The 15,756-nt window shown below is 39.0% G+C and overlaps 1 protein-coding gene across 3 annotated transcripts in view; it reads right to left on the bottom strand.

The window, feature by feature from the left end:
* rab28 (RAB28, member RAS oncogene family) overlaps window positions 1–15,756 on the bottom strand; it is a 191,232-nt gene that overhangs the window by 153,228 nt on the left and 22,248 nt on the right. For all 3 annotated transcript variants that reach the window (XM_048604540.1, XM_048604533.1, XM_048604528.1), the window contains exon 4: window positions 12,257–12,386. In XM_048604540.1, coding sequence (XP_048460497.1) covers window positions 12,257–12,386 — 130 coding nt within the window. The remainder of the gene's footprint in view (window positions 1–12,256; window positions 12,387–15,756) is intronic.

Below are 15,756 nucleotides of genomic sequence, written 5' to 3'. Positions count from 1 at the left end.
GTAACTGATGCGTACAACCTTCATAAAATCTTCATCCATGGAGAAATGCCAAGGAAGGAAGGCTAACTACAGAATAGAATGAAATTGTTTATCTATGATTAATGTCATATACTTTAAGATATTGCAACAAACTAGAAAGAATCAGTCAATCTAGATATTAAGGAATCCTAACAGCTGATAGATAAATTAATTAATGAGAAATGTAATCTGCAGAGATCAATTGTTTAACTTTCTTCACATCTTAAGATGCCTTCTCATATGATTTTAATGATTAAAATATAGTTGATAACTAAAAATAGAATTACCAGGCAAACACCACGCTCTTACCTCTTAAAATTTTACTACATATTATAAAGGCCATGTTGATAGCAATAAAGTCAGACATGTCTTTACAGCAATTAGTAAAATTGCAAAGATCATGTGGATACATCCTGATTTACAAGTCAAATGAAGGTGTGTGAAGATGGAATTTACACACCAAATTAGGTACTTCAGATAACATAAGTCAAATTATTCACACTGAAATAATGTTTAGATCAGACACCTAAACATAACTTCAGTGACATGATAAAGAAGTTGAATGATCTTTTTAACATTCCTACAAATTCTACTCTTGTAAACATTGATGATGAGTTTTAGAAGATTATTTTGTGGTGGATACATATTAAGAATGGTAACATTGGTTAACTTATTTTCCCTGTCTAAGCTAGAGATACTAGAGTCATGCCGGCTCAGTATGGGCTCGGAGGTCAACTTAAGGCCTTCCTGGTCGGTATGTCCAGGTCATTTTCTAGATAAACCGAAATCCATAGGAGAACTTGCTACCTCATACTTATAATGAAAACATCCTGACTGCATTTTCTGTGGAAAAAAACATTTTGACGCAGGGAACTCAAAACTACAGACATTAACTACGGAAAAGTTTTAGCAGATGCAAATGATTATTCCCCTCAATTTGCTTTTATTTTCAAATTATAGCAAGTCAGGATTCTGGCATCCAAGCAACATCCCAAAGCTGCCAGACAGGGCAGACCATCAACCAATTTCTATTTAAACTTAACCCAATTCACTGCACTACATCTTCTTTACCATAAGGAGATAGCAAGAACTGCAGATGCTGGAGTCAGAGACAACAGTGTGGAGCTGGAGGAACACAGCAGGCCAGGCAGCATCAGAGGAGCAGGAAAGTTGACGTTTCAGATTGGGACCCTTCTTCAGAAATGGGGAGGGAAGAATGCTGGGAAATAAATAGAGAAGAGGTGGGATTGGGAAAAGGTAAGTGGGATGGGGATAGGTGAATGCAGGTAGGGAGTGGTGGGGATTGGTCAGTAAGATGGGTGGGGCGGATAGGTGGGAGAGAAGATGGACAGTTGTGTCAGGTCAAGGAAGCGGGAGGGAGGATGGGTGGGGCTGGGGAAAGGTAGGTGGGGTGGTGATAGGTTGGATGCAAGTAGGGGTAGTGGGGATTGGTTGGCGGGAAGGGTAGGGTGGATCGGTGGGGAAAAAGATGGACAGATTGAGTCAGATCAAGGAGGTGGGGATTAGAGGGATGTTTGGACGTGGGATGAGGCTGTGGGTTGGGAAATTATAAAACTGGTGAATCCTACGCTAAGGCCATCGGACCTTAGGCTCCCAAGGCGGAAGATGAGGTGTTGCTCTTAAATGCTGTCATTGTGACACTGGAATAGGCCCAGGATGACCATGTCACCCAGTTAGTGGGAGGGGGAGTTAAAATGGTTGGCGATCTGAAAGTATTGTCACTTGTCAGAGCGCAGATGCTCCACAAAATGGTCCCTGAGTCTGTGCTTAGTCTCACCAATGTAGAGGAGGCCACATCAGGAGCAACAGATACAGTAGACCAAGTTTTAGGATGTACAGGTGACCCCCTGTCGGATATGAAAGGTTTGCTTTGGGCCTTAAATGGAGGTGAGAGGGGAGGTGTAGGGACAGGTGTAGCACTTCCTGCGGTGGGGCAGGGATAAGTGCCGGGTGTGGTGGGGTTAGTGTGGAGTGTGGAGCAGACGAGCGAGTCGTGGAGTGAGCAGTCCCTACAAAAGGCAGATAGGGGTGGGGAGGGAAATATCTCTTTGGTCGTGGGGTCGAATTGTAGGTGACAGAAGTGGTGGAGACCGATACACTGGGTGTGGAGGTTGGCGGGTGGTATGTGAGGACCAGGGGGATTCTGACTATATTTTTGTTGGGGTTAGGGGTTTGAGGGCAGAAGTGCATGAAATGCAAGAGATGGGGTTGAGGACATTTTTGATCATCGGAGGGGGCATGTTGTAGTCCTTGAAATAGGGGGACATCGGGAATGTCCGGGAGTGAAATGCTCCATCTTGGGGGCAGATGCGGCAGAGGCAGAGGAATTGGGAGTAAGGGAACACATTCTTGCAGGAGTGGACGTGTAGTCCAGGTAGCTATGGGAGTCAGTGAGCTTGAAATAGATGTCGATGTTGAGGCAGTTACCAGAGATGGAGACGGAGAGGTCCAGGAAGGAGTGGGAGGTATCGGAGATGGTCCAGGTTAAATTGAGGTTGGGGTGAAAGGTGTTAGTAAAGTTGATGAACTGTTCAAGCTCCTCACAAGAGCACAAGGCAGTGCCAAAACAGTCATCAGTCATCAATGTAGCGGAGGAAGAAGTCGGGGATAGTGCCAGTGTAACAGCAGAAAAGGGACTGTCCCATGAATCCTACAAAAAGACAGGCATAGCTCGGGCCCATGCAAGTGCCCATGGCCACCCCCTTAGCTTATAAGAAGTGGGAGGTGTTAGAGGAGAAGTTGTTAAGGGTAAGACAAGTTCTGTTCAGCAGATGAGGGAATTAGTGGAGGGGGACTGGTTGGGCCTGCAGGACAGGAAGAAGCGGAGGGCTTTTAGGACATCTGCATGAGGGGGATACAAGTGTACAAGGACTGAATGTACAAAGTGAAGATGAGGTTTTGGGGACCAGGGAATTGGAAGTCTTGGAGGAGGTGGAGGGCGTGGGTGGTGTCCCGGACTTAGGTGGGGAGTTCATGGACCAGGGGTAAAAGACAGAGTCAAGGTAACCGGAGATGGCAGAATTGCCAATTAAATGGGATTATCACTTGAAGCTTCATTAATATTTGGCTTTGCATCTTAACAAACTCACAAAACAAGTCAGACATCAAGAAACCTTGACATAAAAACCAGATCAGATTCCTGGCGAACTCAGCTCGACATTTGTTTCAGATGGTCTCATGTCAGATACTAGGCAGACCCCATAGGCACAGACCACACACAACCCGTGTCCTCACACACTGGCATCCAAAATATGCCAACCTCTAAGAGTGCTCATGGCACACTCTGATTCACTTACAGGATGCTTCTGAACTTCAGTGTTGTACCAGCAACTATCTGTGCTGCAGCATGGACACTGTGCGCTAAGGGACAAGCACCCAGCTCATCGACAGGCAAGTCTACATCTCCAGACACTTATCTCGCTGTCATAGTATTCCTCAGTCTGAGCCTACCTAGATGTTCACAACATCTCCGCCTTGTATTGAATTGTCTTTCCCTTTTGCTTTTTGTCTCCTCAGGCAAGGATACTAAGGTGGTATTACTTCTGTCTTGCTTTGTCATTTAATGCAGATACAGAGGAAGAAAGCTTGTCATGGCTGTCAGCAGTCCTCAGCCAATGGAGATAGCCTTCATTCAGGGGATCCGTGCACAGTAAATTTCTGATACCAGTCCAGGAGCTTGGATATAGTCAGTCAGTTATGGGGCAGTCAGGATGCTGTCCGCGTCAGGTATGCGGACAGGCTGAATGTCAGGCAGCCCACCACCCATCTTCTATCTTTCAATGCTGTTGGGGGCTGTTTGCTTCCATAGCTTTATCAACACGAGTTAATCTGATGCTAACAGATCAGCAACAGCTCCAAAGACAGAGGCAGGAGTTGCTAAAGAAGCGAGGAAGGCACAATTCTCACTTGCTGGTCACAAATTAGGTAATTAAGAGAAGCAAGAGGATTAGGATCTTCTGACATCTCAAACAAAACATCCCCAAAACCACTGCCATAGTCACAGCCAGTTTTTAGAGCAGCACCTTCCAAATAGATTGAAGCCACAGGCTCCAATATTTACCCACCGTGCAATGGGAAGACTAACACAGTTTCATATAAATAAACAAATGAGGAGTAGGGTTACTTGGCCCTTTGAGTGTGATATAATACTGGATAAGATCACAGTTAATCTGGTTGTGTCCTCTACTTTCCTGTCTATCTCAACAACTTTTGACTTCTTGACAGTAAAGAATCCAACTCAGCCTTAAAAATAATCAATAATCCTAACACTGCTGCTCTCTGAAATAGTGTATTCCAAAACTACCAATACTCAGAGAAAAATTTTCATTTCCAACTTAAAGAAGGAAACCTTTTCTTGGTGATTTTTATATTTTTTGTAGCCCAAGGGGCTCCGTCCATAGGCCATGGAAGCCAAATGGGAGGCATCTCCCACTAAACTGGGAACCCACTAAGCTTTTTTTAAATTCATTTGTTGGAGCTGGGCATCGTTGGCTAGCCAACATTTATTGCCTATCCCTAGTTGCCCTTGAGAAGGGGGTGGTGGGCTACTTTCTTGAATGACTCTAATCCACATGCTGTGGGTTGACCCACAATGCAATTAGGGAGGGAATTCAGGATTTTGACCCAAAGACAGTGAAGGAACGGTGATTTATTTGCAAGTCAGGATGGTGATTGGCGTGGAGGGCAACTTTCAGGTGGTGTTGTTCCCATGTATCTGCCCCCCTTTTCCTTCTAATTGGAAGTCGTCATAGGCTTGGAAAGCACTGTAACAAACTTTGGTGAATTTCTGCGGTGCATGTTGTAGATAGTATACACTGCTGCTACTGAGTGTCGTGGTGGAAAAAGTGAATGTTTGTGGCTGTGGTGCCAATCTAATTGGCTGCTTTGTCCTGGATGGTGTCAAGCTTCTTGAGTGTTGTTGGAGCTGCACCCATCCAGACAAGTGGGGAGTATTCCATCAAACTCCTGACTTATGCCTTGTAGATGGTAGATAGGCTTTGGGGAGTCAGGAGGTGAGGTACTTTCCACAGTACTCATAGCCTCTGACCTACTCTTGTAGCCACTATGTTTATGTGGTGAGTCCAGTTAAGTTTGTAGTCAATGGTAACCCCAAGGATGCTGATAGTTTGGGATTCAATGATGGTAACATTGAATATCAACCAAAGAGCATACAAGCTGATACAGAATTTCATTCATGGTTCAGCGAGTGTATCCAATGTGTAGCTGAATCACAGCAATCAAGAAGATCTCGGCCCAATACTCATCCCTTGCAGTATTTGTTAGTTGAATTCTGCCAGGACGGCAACAGCGGCATTACAATTAACTTCACCACCTAGTACTGACGTGGGAGAAGAGCAATTTATCCAAGGATTCCAATTCTGATTGATGGAAGTTCACATACATTCACATCAGATCTGCCTGTCCCTAAATTACCCACAAGCTAAACCCCCACACCAGGATTCGCACATTTTGAGATTCAACTAGTATCCAAGGCACTGTATCAAAAGAGTCAACTTCTTCTGGATGAGGAGGAGATGGAATAAGCACTGGGCAAGATAAAATACAATTGAAGCAAAGTACACACCAGCAAGCATTATCCACTGGCTGCATTACTCAAATACAGATGATATACAAAAGCCAAATACTGCTGGAAATCCAAAATAAAACAGAAAATGCTGAAAATAAACAACGTCGGGCAGTACCTATTGCAACAGGAACAAAATTTCAATGACCTTTCTTCAGAACCAGTAAAATTTAGAGACGTTGTTGCAGTATGTTGCAATCAAATACCAAGATGAGGAAATGGGGGAAGGAAGAAACAACAAAAGGGAATGTCTGAAATAGGGTCAAAGGTAATACAACTTAAGTGATAACAATAGAGATGATGGCATTAGTCAAAATGGGTTGGGAAGGAAAAATAGAAAAATAAAAGATGGGTCTGGAGGAACTGTCAATGTGAAAAGCAAAATCATTACAAACAATTTCTGTCTAACAAAAGGGGGCAGTATGTATTCTCTGTAATTGTTTAATTTAATATTAAGTTACAAAAGCTGTAAAGTGTCAAAGCAAAAGATGAGGTGCTGTTTGTCAAGCTTGGACTAAGCTTCATGGAATAGTGACAGTGACTAAATGAGAGGGATTAGAGTCAGATGGAGAATTAAAATGGCAGATGATCAGAAGTTGGGATCAAGCTTGCAATGAAGGGTGGCAAGGTAGCTCAATAAAGGATGGCACAGTGGCTCAGTGGTTAGCACTGCTACCTCACAGCGCCAGGGACTTGGGTTTCCTTCCAGCCTTTGGTGACTGTGTGGATTTTGCACATTCTTCCCATGTCTGCATGGGTTTCCGCCAGGTGCTCCAATTTCATCCCTTTAGCCAAGGTGGTGCAAGTTAGGTGGGTTGGCCATGCTAAATTGTCCATATTGTCCAGGAATGTGCAGGCTAGGTGGAATAGTCATGGTAAATGTGGGTTATGGGGATAGGGTGGGCCTGGGTGGGATGCTCTTCTGAGGGTCGGTGCAAACTCGATGGGCCGAATGGCCTCTTTATGCATTGTTATGATTCTAATGAATAGAGTATACCTGAATGGAAACAGTACATGAGGATCCAATTCCAATAATGGCTTAAAACGAAATAGGAAAATGCTCCATCTATAACATTGTATTGTACTCCCATATCAAAAATTCAATTTTTCTAAAGTAATGCTGTATTACTTTACACCAGCGAGTTTTAGAGTTTACCTTCTTCCAAATTAAGAGTGGAATAAAGCAAGGATAGTATTTTCCCTTAAATTTCTTGCCTTTACCCTCTCTATTTTTCTCAAAAGTGCTCACTCATACAATTACAGGAGTAGATAGTCGTAAAGAACCCTAAACAAATGTAAAACCCTGGAAAAAAAAACAAAGTTGCTGGAAAAGCTCAGCAGGTCTGGCAGCATCTGTGGAGGAGAAAACAGAGTTAGCGTTTTGGGTCCAGTGACCCTTCCTCAGAACAGTTCTGAGGAAGGGTCACCGGATCCGAAACGTTAACTCTGTTTTCTCCTCCACAGATGCTGCCAGATCTGCTGAGCTTTTCCAGCAACTTTGTTTTTGTTCCTGATTTGCAGCATCCGCAGTTCTTTTGTTTTTTATTTAGTGTAAACCCTGGCAAGACAGTCAACCATTACAGTAAATTCTGATCCTGGAGTAATTTGCCAAGAGGGGCACCACACCACAATCAGAAGCAGAAACGCTAGTTGTCTTTCCCTCGTTAAGGCACTAATTTAAATTCAATTCCCCTAGATTCAACATCTTTTCAGAGATGGCAGAAACAATTGACTGCAAACAAAAGAATAAAATATACCTTTAACATATAATGTAGTGAAGAAATACTTCTTGAGAAATCACGGATGTCAATTTTAACACTGACCAAATGGGCAGATTAAATGAATTGTTTTTAAAGATCAATCAACCTAAAAACAGGCAAGGAACGTGAAATACAAACACCTGAAAGGAGAAAATGGAAAAGTAATTCTCCTCCACACACACAAAAATGCACACTTCTTATTGAATGTTGGCACTAGAGTATTTATCTCAGTAAATTTGTATGACAAAGTAAAAGTACTCCAACGTAGGAGAAACAACCTGCAAAAGGTCCAAAATTCAAGGTATTGAAAAGCATGGCTACTGTTTGCAAAAGGCATCCAAATTAATTTCTTCAGTGGAATAAAGATCAATAAATGTTTCAAGATTTATGAAGTGCCATAGGGCTATTTATTAACCTACTGGATCAAACCATGCTTTTTATTTTAAGATACATGTATTCAAAAGAAAAATACACAAATATTACCTCCTATTGCTGTCCTTGGGGAAATTAACTGTATTCCACTATACTAAGTTTATAAATAGATTGCAGAAATAGCTCTAGCAAATGGTGTCACTGTAAATTTTGAGGTTAATGCATCACTACCAACAGCAGTGCATACAAATTAGAATGTACTTTGAGATTTAACCTTTCACCTAGCAATGTATCACAGCATCATTTCCTGGTGTAGAGACAGCACTCCTGTACTAATCAATCACAACTAAAGAGAACATACAGTCAACATTCTTAATTAGACTCTATCCACTCTCCTCCTCACGTCCATCTGTCATGAACACTGTTTAAAAATAAGTGTTATTAGTCTTTATTTGTGAGTAGATCTGGTTAACATCTCCACGTCTCAGCAGCAGAAATCATTCATCCATCTGAAGCACGTTAGTGCCTGATAATTCATACCCCTACATAGAAGTTACAGATAACTAGAGCCCCAAACCCACTTCAGAGTCATAAATCACGATGTACACAGCTCCCATGCAACCTGGGTTAATTTCTGTTTACAATAAATCTACTGAGAAAGTTCGTTTGACACTTAAGGAGTCTGATTTCGAATCAGATGGTGGGAAACGCAAAGAAATCTGACACAAACTCCAACTCGGCTAAGCGTTTTGCCTTGGGGGTTCCTCTATAGGACTGGATGACATTAACGGAGGTTGAATGACTTTAAAAGATGGCTGGTCATATAGTGAAACAGAATTCCTTCAAATAATTTGCTGCACAGGTACATATAAATGAATGATAATGAATGTTATGCTTCTCCCATAAAAGGATATAAACTTCTTCAATAATCTCAGGATTAGTACCTTGCCATGTAATCATAGTATCACAAAATTTGAATTAATATCGACAAGAGTTAAAACTGATTGAAGAAATAATGTACAGCATCAGTCATTTCCAAAACAAAACTGCAGATTATGGAGCTTTAATTGCAGCAAAATGCCACTTTACTATTTTCTAAAACAGTACACAATAATTAAACATCAAGATAATATCAACAAATATCCCTGAACAAATGGTCATGCAGACTTGCTAACTGACACTTCACAAATTGTTGACATAAATGCTTAAGCCTTTATTTGTTAAAAATGAATTGTAATGCAGATTTAAAATTAAAATCTTCAACAATTTCTTGGCAAATGATGCTCCTGTTCAAATTTAAATCTGGAATTTTGCTTTCTTAAAGAGAGAGTTTCTGGAGTCTCGATATCATTTTCTTGCAAATTTAGCTTCAAACAATTCCATACAGTTAAATAAATGTTGGATTAAAGCAACTTTGCACAATATGACCAAATTCTCATTGAATAGCAGCTTTACTACATAGATTTTGGGTTTACAGGCCTGTTACTATTTAGATACTATAGTTAACAGTGCTTGAAATGAAAATATAATAATTGTTAAAATCACAATGGTGCCGTGATCAATAGACAATTTAACTGTATTGTGTCTGGCACTTTGAAGAACAAAATAATCAATAATTTCTGCTAAATAATTCTAGAACACATTTCCTCCACTATGCTAACTAGGTTATTTTAGGTATTGATCAGTCTTAAACAAGACTTTGTACTTTTATGGTCAATTTCTGGTAAGATTTAACCAAGATTCAAAACGTACCATGCTCCTTTGCAACCCTCTCATCTGATGCTAGCTCGACTCTCCCACTCACTGTAAGAAAAAGTATTCACCACTGCTGGGATATACTGGAATTCCTGGCCATGCATTCACTCAAGCATTGGCAGTCTAGAGATGTCTTTCACAGTCAACATGGTGGCACAGCAGCCACAAAACAACACCTCTCTTGACACACAGGCAGCACTGCTGACACAATCTTGCACAATGAACTGCACATTTCTATTCCAATCACTATTCAAGCACCAAGTCACACACCTTATGTGTTCTTAGCCACATTTCTTCTTAGAACCCTCTAAGTCACTGTTACTCTTTCCCAGAAACTCACTGTAACCAGGCATCACATCACTGTTCAATATGAGACCATCACATGCAAGGAAGACTTCAAACAGATTAGAACATTCACCTTTATTCAGCAACATTAAAAGTGAACTGAAATCAAACTAGCAGAAGCTGCATCTGCCTCTCAGAACAGAAACAGACTACTTGCATGTCGAACACCAATATTTTACAGTCAATGAGTGATCATTGTACCCAATTCTCTTCTACCGATATTGGGTATCAATTAAGTCCTCTCTGACTTACAGTGTCCAAAGCTTCTGTGTTCTACCATGCAGAAAGTGATGTTCCCCCCCATTCAGTATCCTCATGACCCTCTTTGGATTACTGCTATCAAGCTCCCAGCTTGTTAATGTCCATAGTATTCTCCCTTTGCCTGTTCCAACTGTGCAGAGCCAAGCATATTGGGATTATGCAGTACATTCTTTCTGGACTATACTATGAACCCAAGATTGATCCAAGTAATGAAATCTCAGCTTCATAAGGCCTGTCACATGCTCCACCGTGGCTCTAGTAAAAGAATGGGAAGCGCTGTATCTACACTCCACCTCAGTCAGGGGATTATGTAACAGAGTCATCAGCCATGGCTGTACAGCATAGCCCTTGACCCTTAGTAACCATCCTTATTAAGTATCTGGTCCCCCAAATACAACAGGAACATGAGTGCTTTCAAGGATGAAAATATCATGGCAGCTGACAAGTTACTGTAAACAAATTTCTAAGAACTGGTATTGATGATCACAGATCACTTATGCATTGATGGAATGGAAGCCTTTTCTATTCATAAATTCAGTTGCATTATGATATGGGCGTCTCAACACAGCATGTGCAAAGTCTGTCTGTCCTGCACCTGAGGGAAGCCAACTTACAGAAACCTACTGCTTGGGCTGAAGCACTGACCTCATCACTTGGAAACGAGATGAGCCCCACTGACTCAGAGAGTTCCAACTTGTAATCAACCAAAATGGACAGAATTTAATCAGGAAGGCACTAACAGGGACTTCGAAGTAGGCAAAAGTGAAACCAATGCATCATAGAGAATGCATAAACCTCCTTTCTGAAGAAGGGTCTAGGCCCGAAACGTCAGCCTTCCTGCTCCTCTGATGCTGCTTGGCCTGCTGTGTTCATCCAGGTCTACACCTTGTTATCTCAAACATACAAACAACTAGTTTACCTGACCTCTCAAACGTCATCTGCCCCACATCTGGCCAGGGCTGTAGGCTGTTCTCTGGTTCTGAAATGCCTGCTAAGTTCAATCAAACCAGACTGAAAGTAAGTCATCCTCAATCCCAAGGGATTGTCCAAGGAAAAGAATCCCATTACATGGCAGCACTGATAAGCTGGTCTCTTTCAATTCATAAGAAAGACATGGCAACTAGGCAAGGCATCTAGGGACCTGAATCTTAACAGATGGAGAGAAAATTGAATAGGAAAAATACTAATACTGAAGTAGTCTGTCGAATATCCAAGTACAATGCAGATAGGGAGCTTTAAAAAGACTAAAATGTGCCATTGCCCTCAGTAGCAAACTGCTTCACATTGAGAAAAACAAAAATTAAACCAAAATGTAAAGGTCAAACACATACCACTGTAGATTTTATTGTGGATATTAACATAAATTAATGGATTTAGAGCAGACAATAATAAGTATTTGTGTAACAAGAAATAATCCTATTTTGCAAATTCAGTTACAAGAAAAGGTTTTTGAAGTATCTATTGAGTATATATAAAATTATTTGATCATTCTCAAAAAATTAACAAGTAATTATCAGATTTCAGGCTGCATCGGTGGATAAATCGGGTTCTGGAATCTGCTTTCTGTACTACAAAAGATGTATTAGAAAACGTGATAGCAAACTGATCAGGAGATTTTTAATTTTCAAGGATCAAGTTATGATGGTTAGCAACTGAACCATATGAACTAAGGGAAGACATGAATCAAATGCTAATTCAGGATATAAAAGCAAACTATCTAACTTGAAAACACACAGGATTATAAGCCATAAATACAAAATCTAACCTAGGGTAAAATTAAGGAAAAAAGTTTTTTATTTCACCGCTGTGCTGTAGATACCAGGTATAGGCACAGAAAGAAAGCAATAATTCAGGATCAGTTGGCAGTTAAAAGGGAGATGGAATGATACTGATCCAGAAAGTGGGGTACCTAATTTTTTTCTTTGAAACATGCTAGAAATGAGTTCTAAGGAAATCAGTAGTGGGAGGCACTAATTGATAGTAGACAGGCATGCATGAGCCTTTTAACCTTTTCTTGACTACGAACTTTATGTATTTAAAGGCATCAAATACCACTCAGTACATAGTGGAATAGTCTTAAAATGATTTTGAATATTATTTACGACATAAAAAAAGTTCTTCAAGTTAACAAATCACTTACTTTTATTTCCAATTAATGCAACTACAGGCTGTTGCTCAGATTCCTCATTTACTTTCTTCACTACGGCATACCAGTCTTCAAGGTTTTCAAAACTCTGGTAGTTTGTGATGTCATATACCAATAGGACACCCTGAGGAAGGATGGAAACAATACAACTACACGTTAAAAGTAATACTAGTAATAGCTCTAGTGCAAGGAATAATAATTAGACCTATAAAAGTTGACTTGAGTGATAAACCATGCCCGTTTTATCAGTTTCAGCTTTTACTAATTCTGAAACATACAGTATATTACAGTAACAATAATTAACACAGGATCTGTCAGTAAGCTAACAAAGACTTTTAAAGGAAGTACTCTAATGAGATTAACTATAGTATTCTCATAGCATTACGACCATAACTGTTAAAACAATGTTTAATATTATATCGCATAATGCAGACATTGCTGATCAACAGATGAATAAATGAGGTAACATATACATACAACCTTTCCATTAAGCTGTCTTAATTTTCACCAGTAAATTTCCAGATTATTTAATGGATCATTAATTAGTAATAAACATTTTATCCCCTTAAATTTGAGGAGAAAAGAATGAAATTTTCTGATTCATTCATTACAAGGAGGTCCACAATGGCATGCATGCATGCACAATGTTAATATACATACAAAATTCCTGAGTAGTTACTGTAACTTAATTACAAAAAGGACACAGTGTATGTAATAATAATATTATACTATTCATAACATGATGAAAATTAGTTTTTAGTTTCACATTTTCATCAGACTTTAAACATCATCGTGATACATAATACAGTGGAAATGATGTTACTTAAAAATGCCTTTTAACATTCAATATTTTTCATGTAGTTGATTAGGCAACCAAAATGTCTCAAGACTCAATCACATCTCACTTCACCTGATGAGATCTTATACAATTAAACATATTTACATATTAACAAACTCTACACTGAATCCAACAATGATTTCTCCCCTTTCTACACCAATATATTACCTTCTAAAATGTAAGAATACTCAAGAATTGCAATTGTTTTTCAACAAAATTCACAAATTTACCATTCAGTATCAAAGTTATTACTGTTAATTTAGGGAGAAGCTGTTCCTGCTTATAAAGGAAAAAAGAACAAGACGGCATATTTAAGATGATGTGTAAACAAAGCAAGCAAAGGCTCTTTCACACAGTGAAGAGTTAGGGTATAGAATGCACTGTATGGAAATGTGGTGAATGCAGGTTCAATTGAGGCATTCAAGATGGCATTGGATGAGTGTTCCAAAGAAATACTATGCAAACATATGGAGAAAAGGTGGGACATTGGCACTCGGTAAAGAACGGGCGCAGACATGATGGGCTGATTGGTCTCTTTCTGCACCTTAACAATTTCGATAATATCTTTAGAGAATCACAAAGTGATTCATTCTAAGTTATCATACATGTCAGAAAAAGATGCAGCCTACCAATTAAAATCAAGATAACTTACAAAAAATCAGGGATTAAAAACTTACTTTGTTATCTCCACAAAGAAATATACTTGTGATTTAAAAAAGCAATCAATCAATCTTGGAAGCTTCAGAACAATAACCAGCTTTATTTAAAGTATAACAAGCAGGCAAGTTCTTCAACACTGAGTGTAACTGCAATTGCAGATAAAATTATTTGGCACTTTAAGAGATCTTAAAAGGTAAACTAATGTGCTTCCTACCTACAAAGGAGTTTTATTTTTAAAATTATTTTGGTTGACTGTTTTAATGTTAAAATGAGTCAGCTTGCATCATAGTAATAGTTTAGAATGTTCACCAGCTTGTGCTGGTTTTAAAAAAAATTAATCTTAATTGAGTCAAAGTATTGCAAAGGATTGAAGAATTTTAAGACCACATTACATTGAGTATGACTCATGTTTTTGCAGTCTGTAATGATGGTATTAAAAATCATTGCTTCCTTCTTAAAATACTTCCTTCCAAACAGCAGTCTAGGTGTACTACACTAGCTGGGACTAGCCGCATTTCAAAAAGGCATCTCACCACCATATTTCAAGGGCAGATAGAGATGAGGAATAAGTGTTGGGTCTAGTCAGTTATTATCACATCCCATTTTCAAAAATAAATTGTGCTAGATAATTGCACAATAAATTGCATAAAAACTGGCACACATTCACATGAAAATGTTCATGCTGAATTTGGATCATTTGAGTTTGAAATATTTCAAATTATTCTTTTCTCTACTGCAAGAGGCACTGAGAAGTCTATTTTTAAAGGTTATACAATAAAAATTTAATTTACTGAGAAATGGACAAATGCACTACAATGAAGCTGGATGCAGTTTTTCTAAAAGAAAAGATCATTTTCAGTGATTGATAAAACTTATTAAAATCACTAATCACTAAGCTATTGTCCACTCTATCAATAAAAATGAAATATCCCTAGATACAGAACTGAACATACTTTAACGCAATAAAATAGAAGTTATACTCTCTTACCCTACTTGAGTGGACTAGCCCAATGGAGGTACAGGTGTAAAGTATGGGCACAAACACACCTGCTCACGTGATCCTACAACCAGACACAACCAACCACCTAAACTCCAAACCCAGTGCCCACCACCTCCTCTCTACCCACCTCTGCCCCATCTCACAAACAAATAACACCACACACAATTTTAGCAATTCCATTTTATGTCATAATTATAAATGAATGTTTAGTCTTCGGCTGTATAAAAACTATTACGCTCCATTACAATCTTTTTCATATGGGAACTTTCCTGTTGCCATGTGAAAAAGAGTCTTTTGTGATTCTGTTTGCAAATGCAGCTAAAAAACATCCATTTGGTCCAAAACAAGGCAAAAAAACCCACCAATATGGTACTATTTTTATCAAGTGGACCAGTGAAAGATGCTGGCAGTTAAACATTGTAATTCATAAATGGGCTGCAATGTTCAACTTTCGAAAGGATACACTGTCCATTAATTGGGGATACATAGTAGTACAGAATATTTCTTTGCACTTTAGAAATGTTATTATTAATTATCTGCCTCTTGGTTAGACATTCACAGTACCTTAAATAATTCTAAGTTTGTTCTGCTCTGTGAATTCTCTATTTTAATTATTTTAAGAGGTAACTGAACATCTTCCTTCATGATGAACCAGTTTATTTTTTATTAAGTCTACTAATCAACTTTACATTTTCTCCAACTTTCCCACGAAAATATAGTACATTTTGTGATCACTTTTTTCTACATATATGGACGTAAACTTTTTTTTTTGCATGCAAAATACACTATTAAATGTAACCATGAATACCATAAACTATTATGACAAATTAATATTTAATGATCAGACAAAAGTTCTAGTAACAAGGAATCATTTAAGTTAAGGAAGGAGAAAGCAAGGAAAATAAAAGCACTCAAAGATTAAAAAGAAAGGTTGAAACAGACAAAGTGAAATACATAAATGACATACAGCAGGAATTAAGACAGTACAGGAAAAAT

Source organism: Rhincodon typus, chromosome 1 (genome assembly GCF_021869965.1).
Source record: "Rhincodon typus isolate 14 chromosome 1, sRhiTyp1.1, whole genome shotgun sequence".
Taxonomy (NCBI): domain Eukaryota; kingdom Metazoa; phylum Chordata; class Chondrichthyes; order Orectolobiformes; family Rhincodontidae; genus Rhincodon; species Rhincodon typus.
This window is presented reverse-complemented; position numbering and strand designations above follow the sequence as displayed.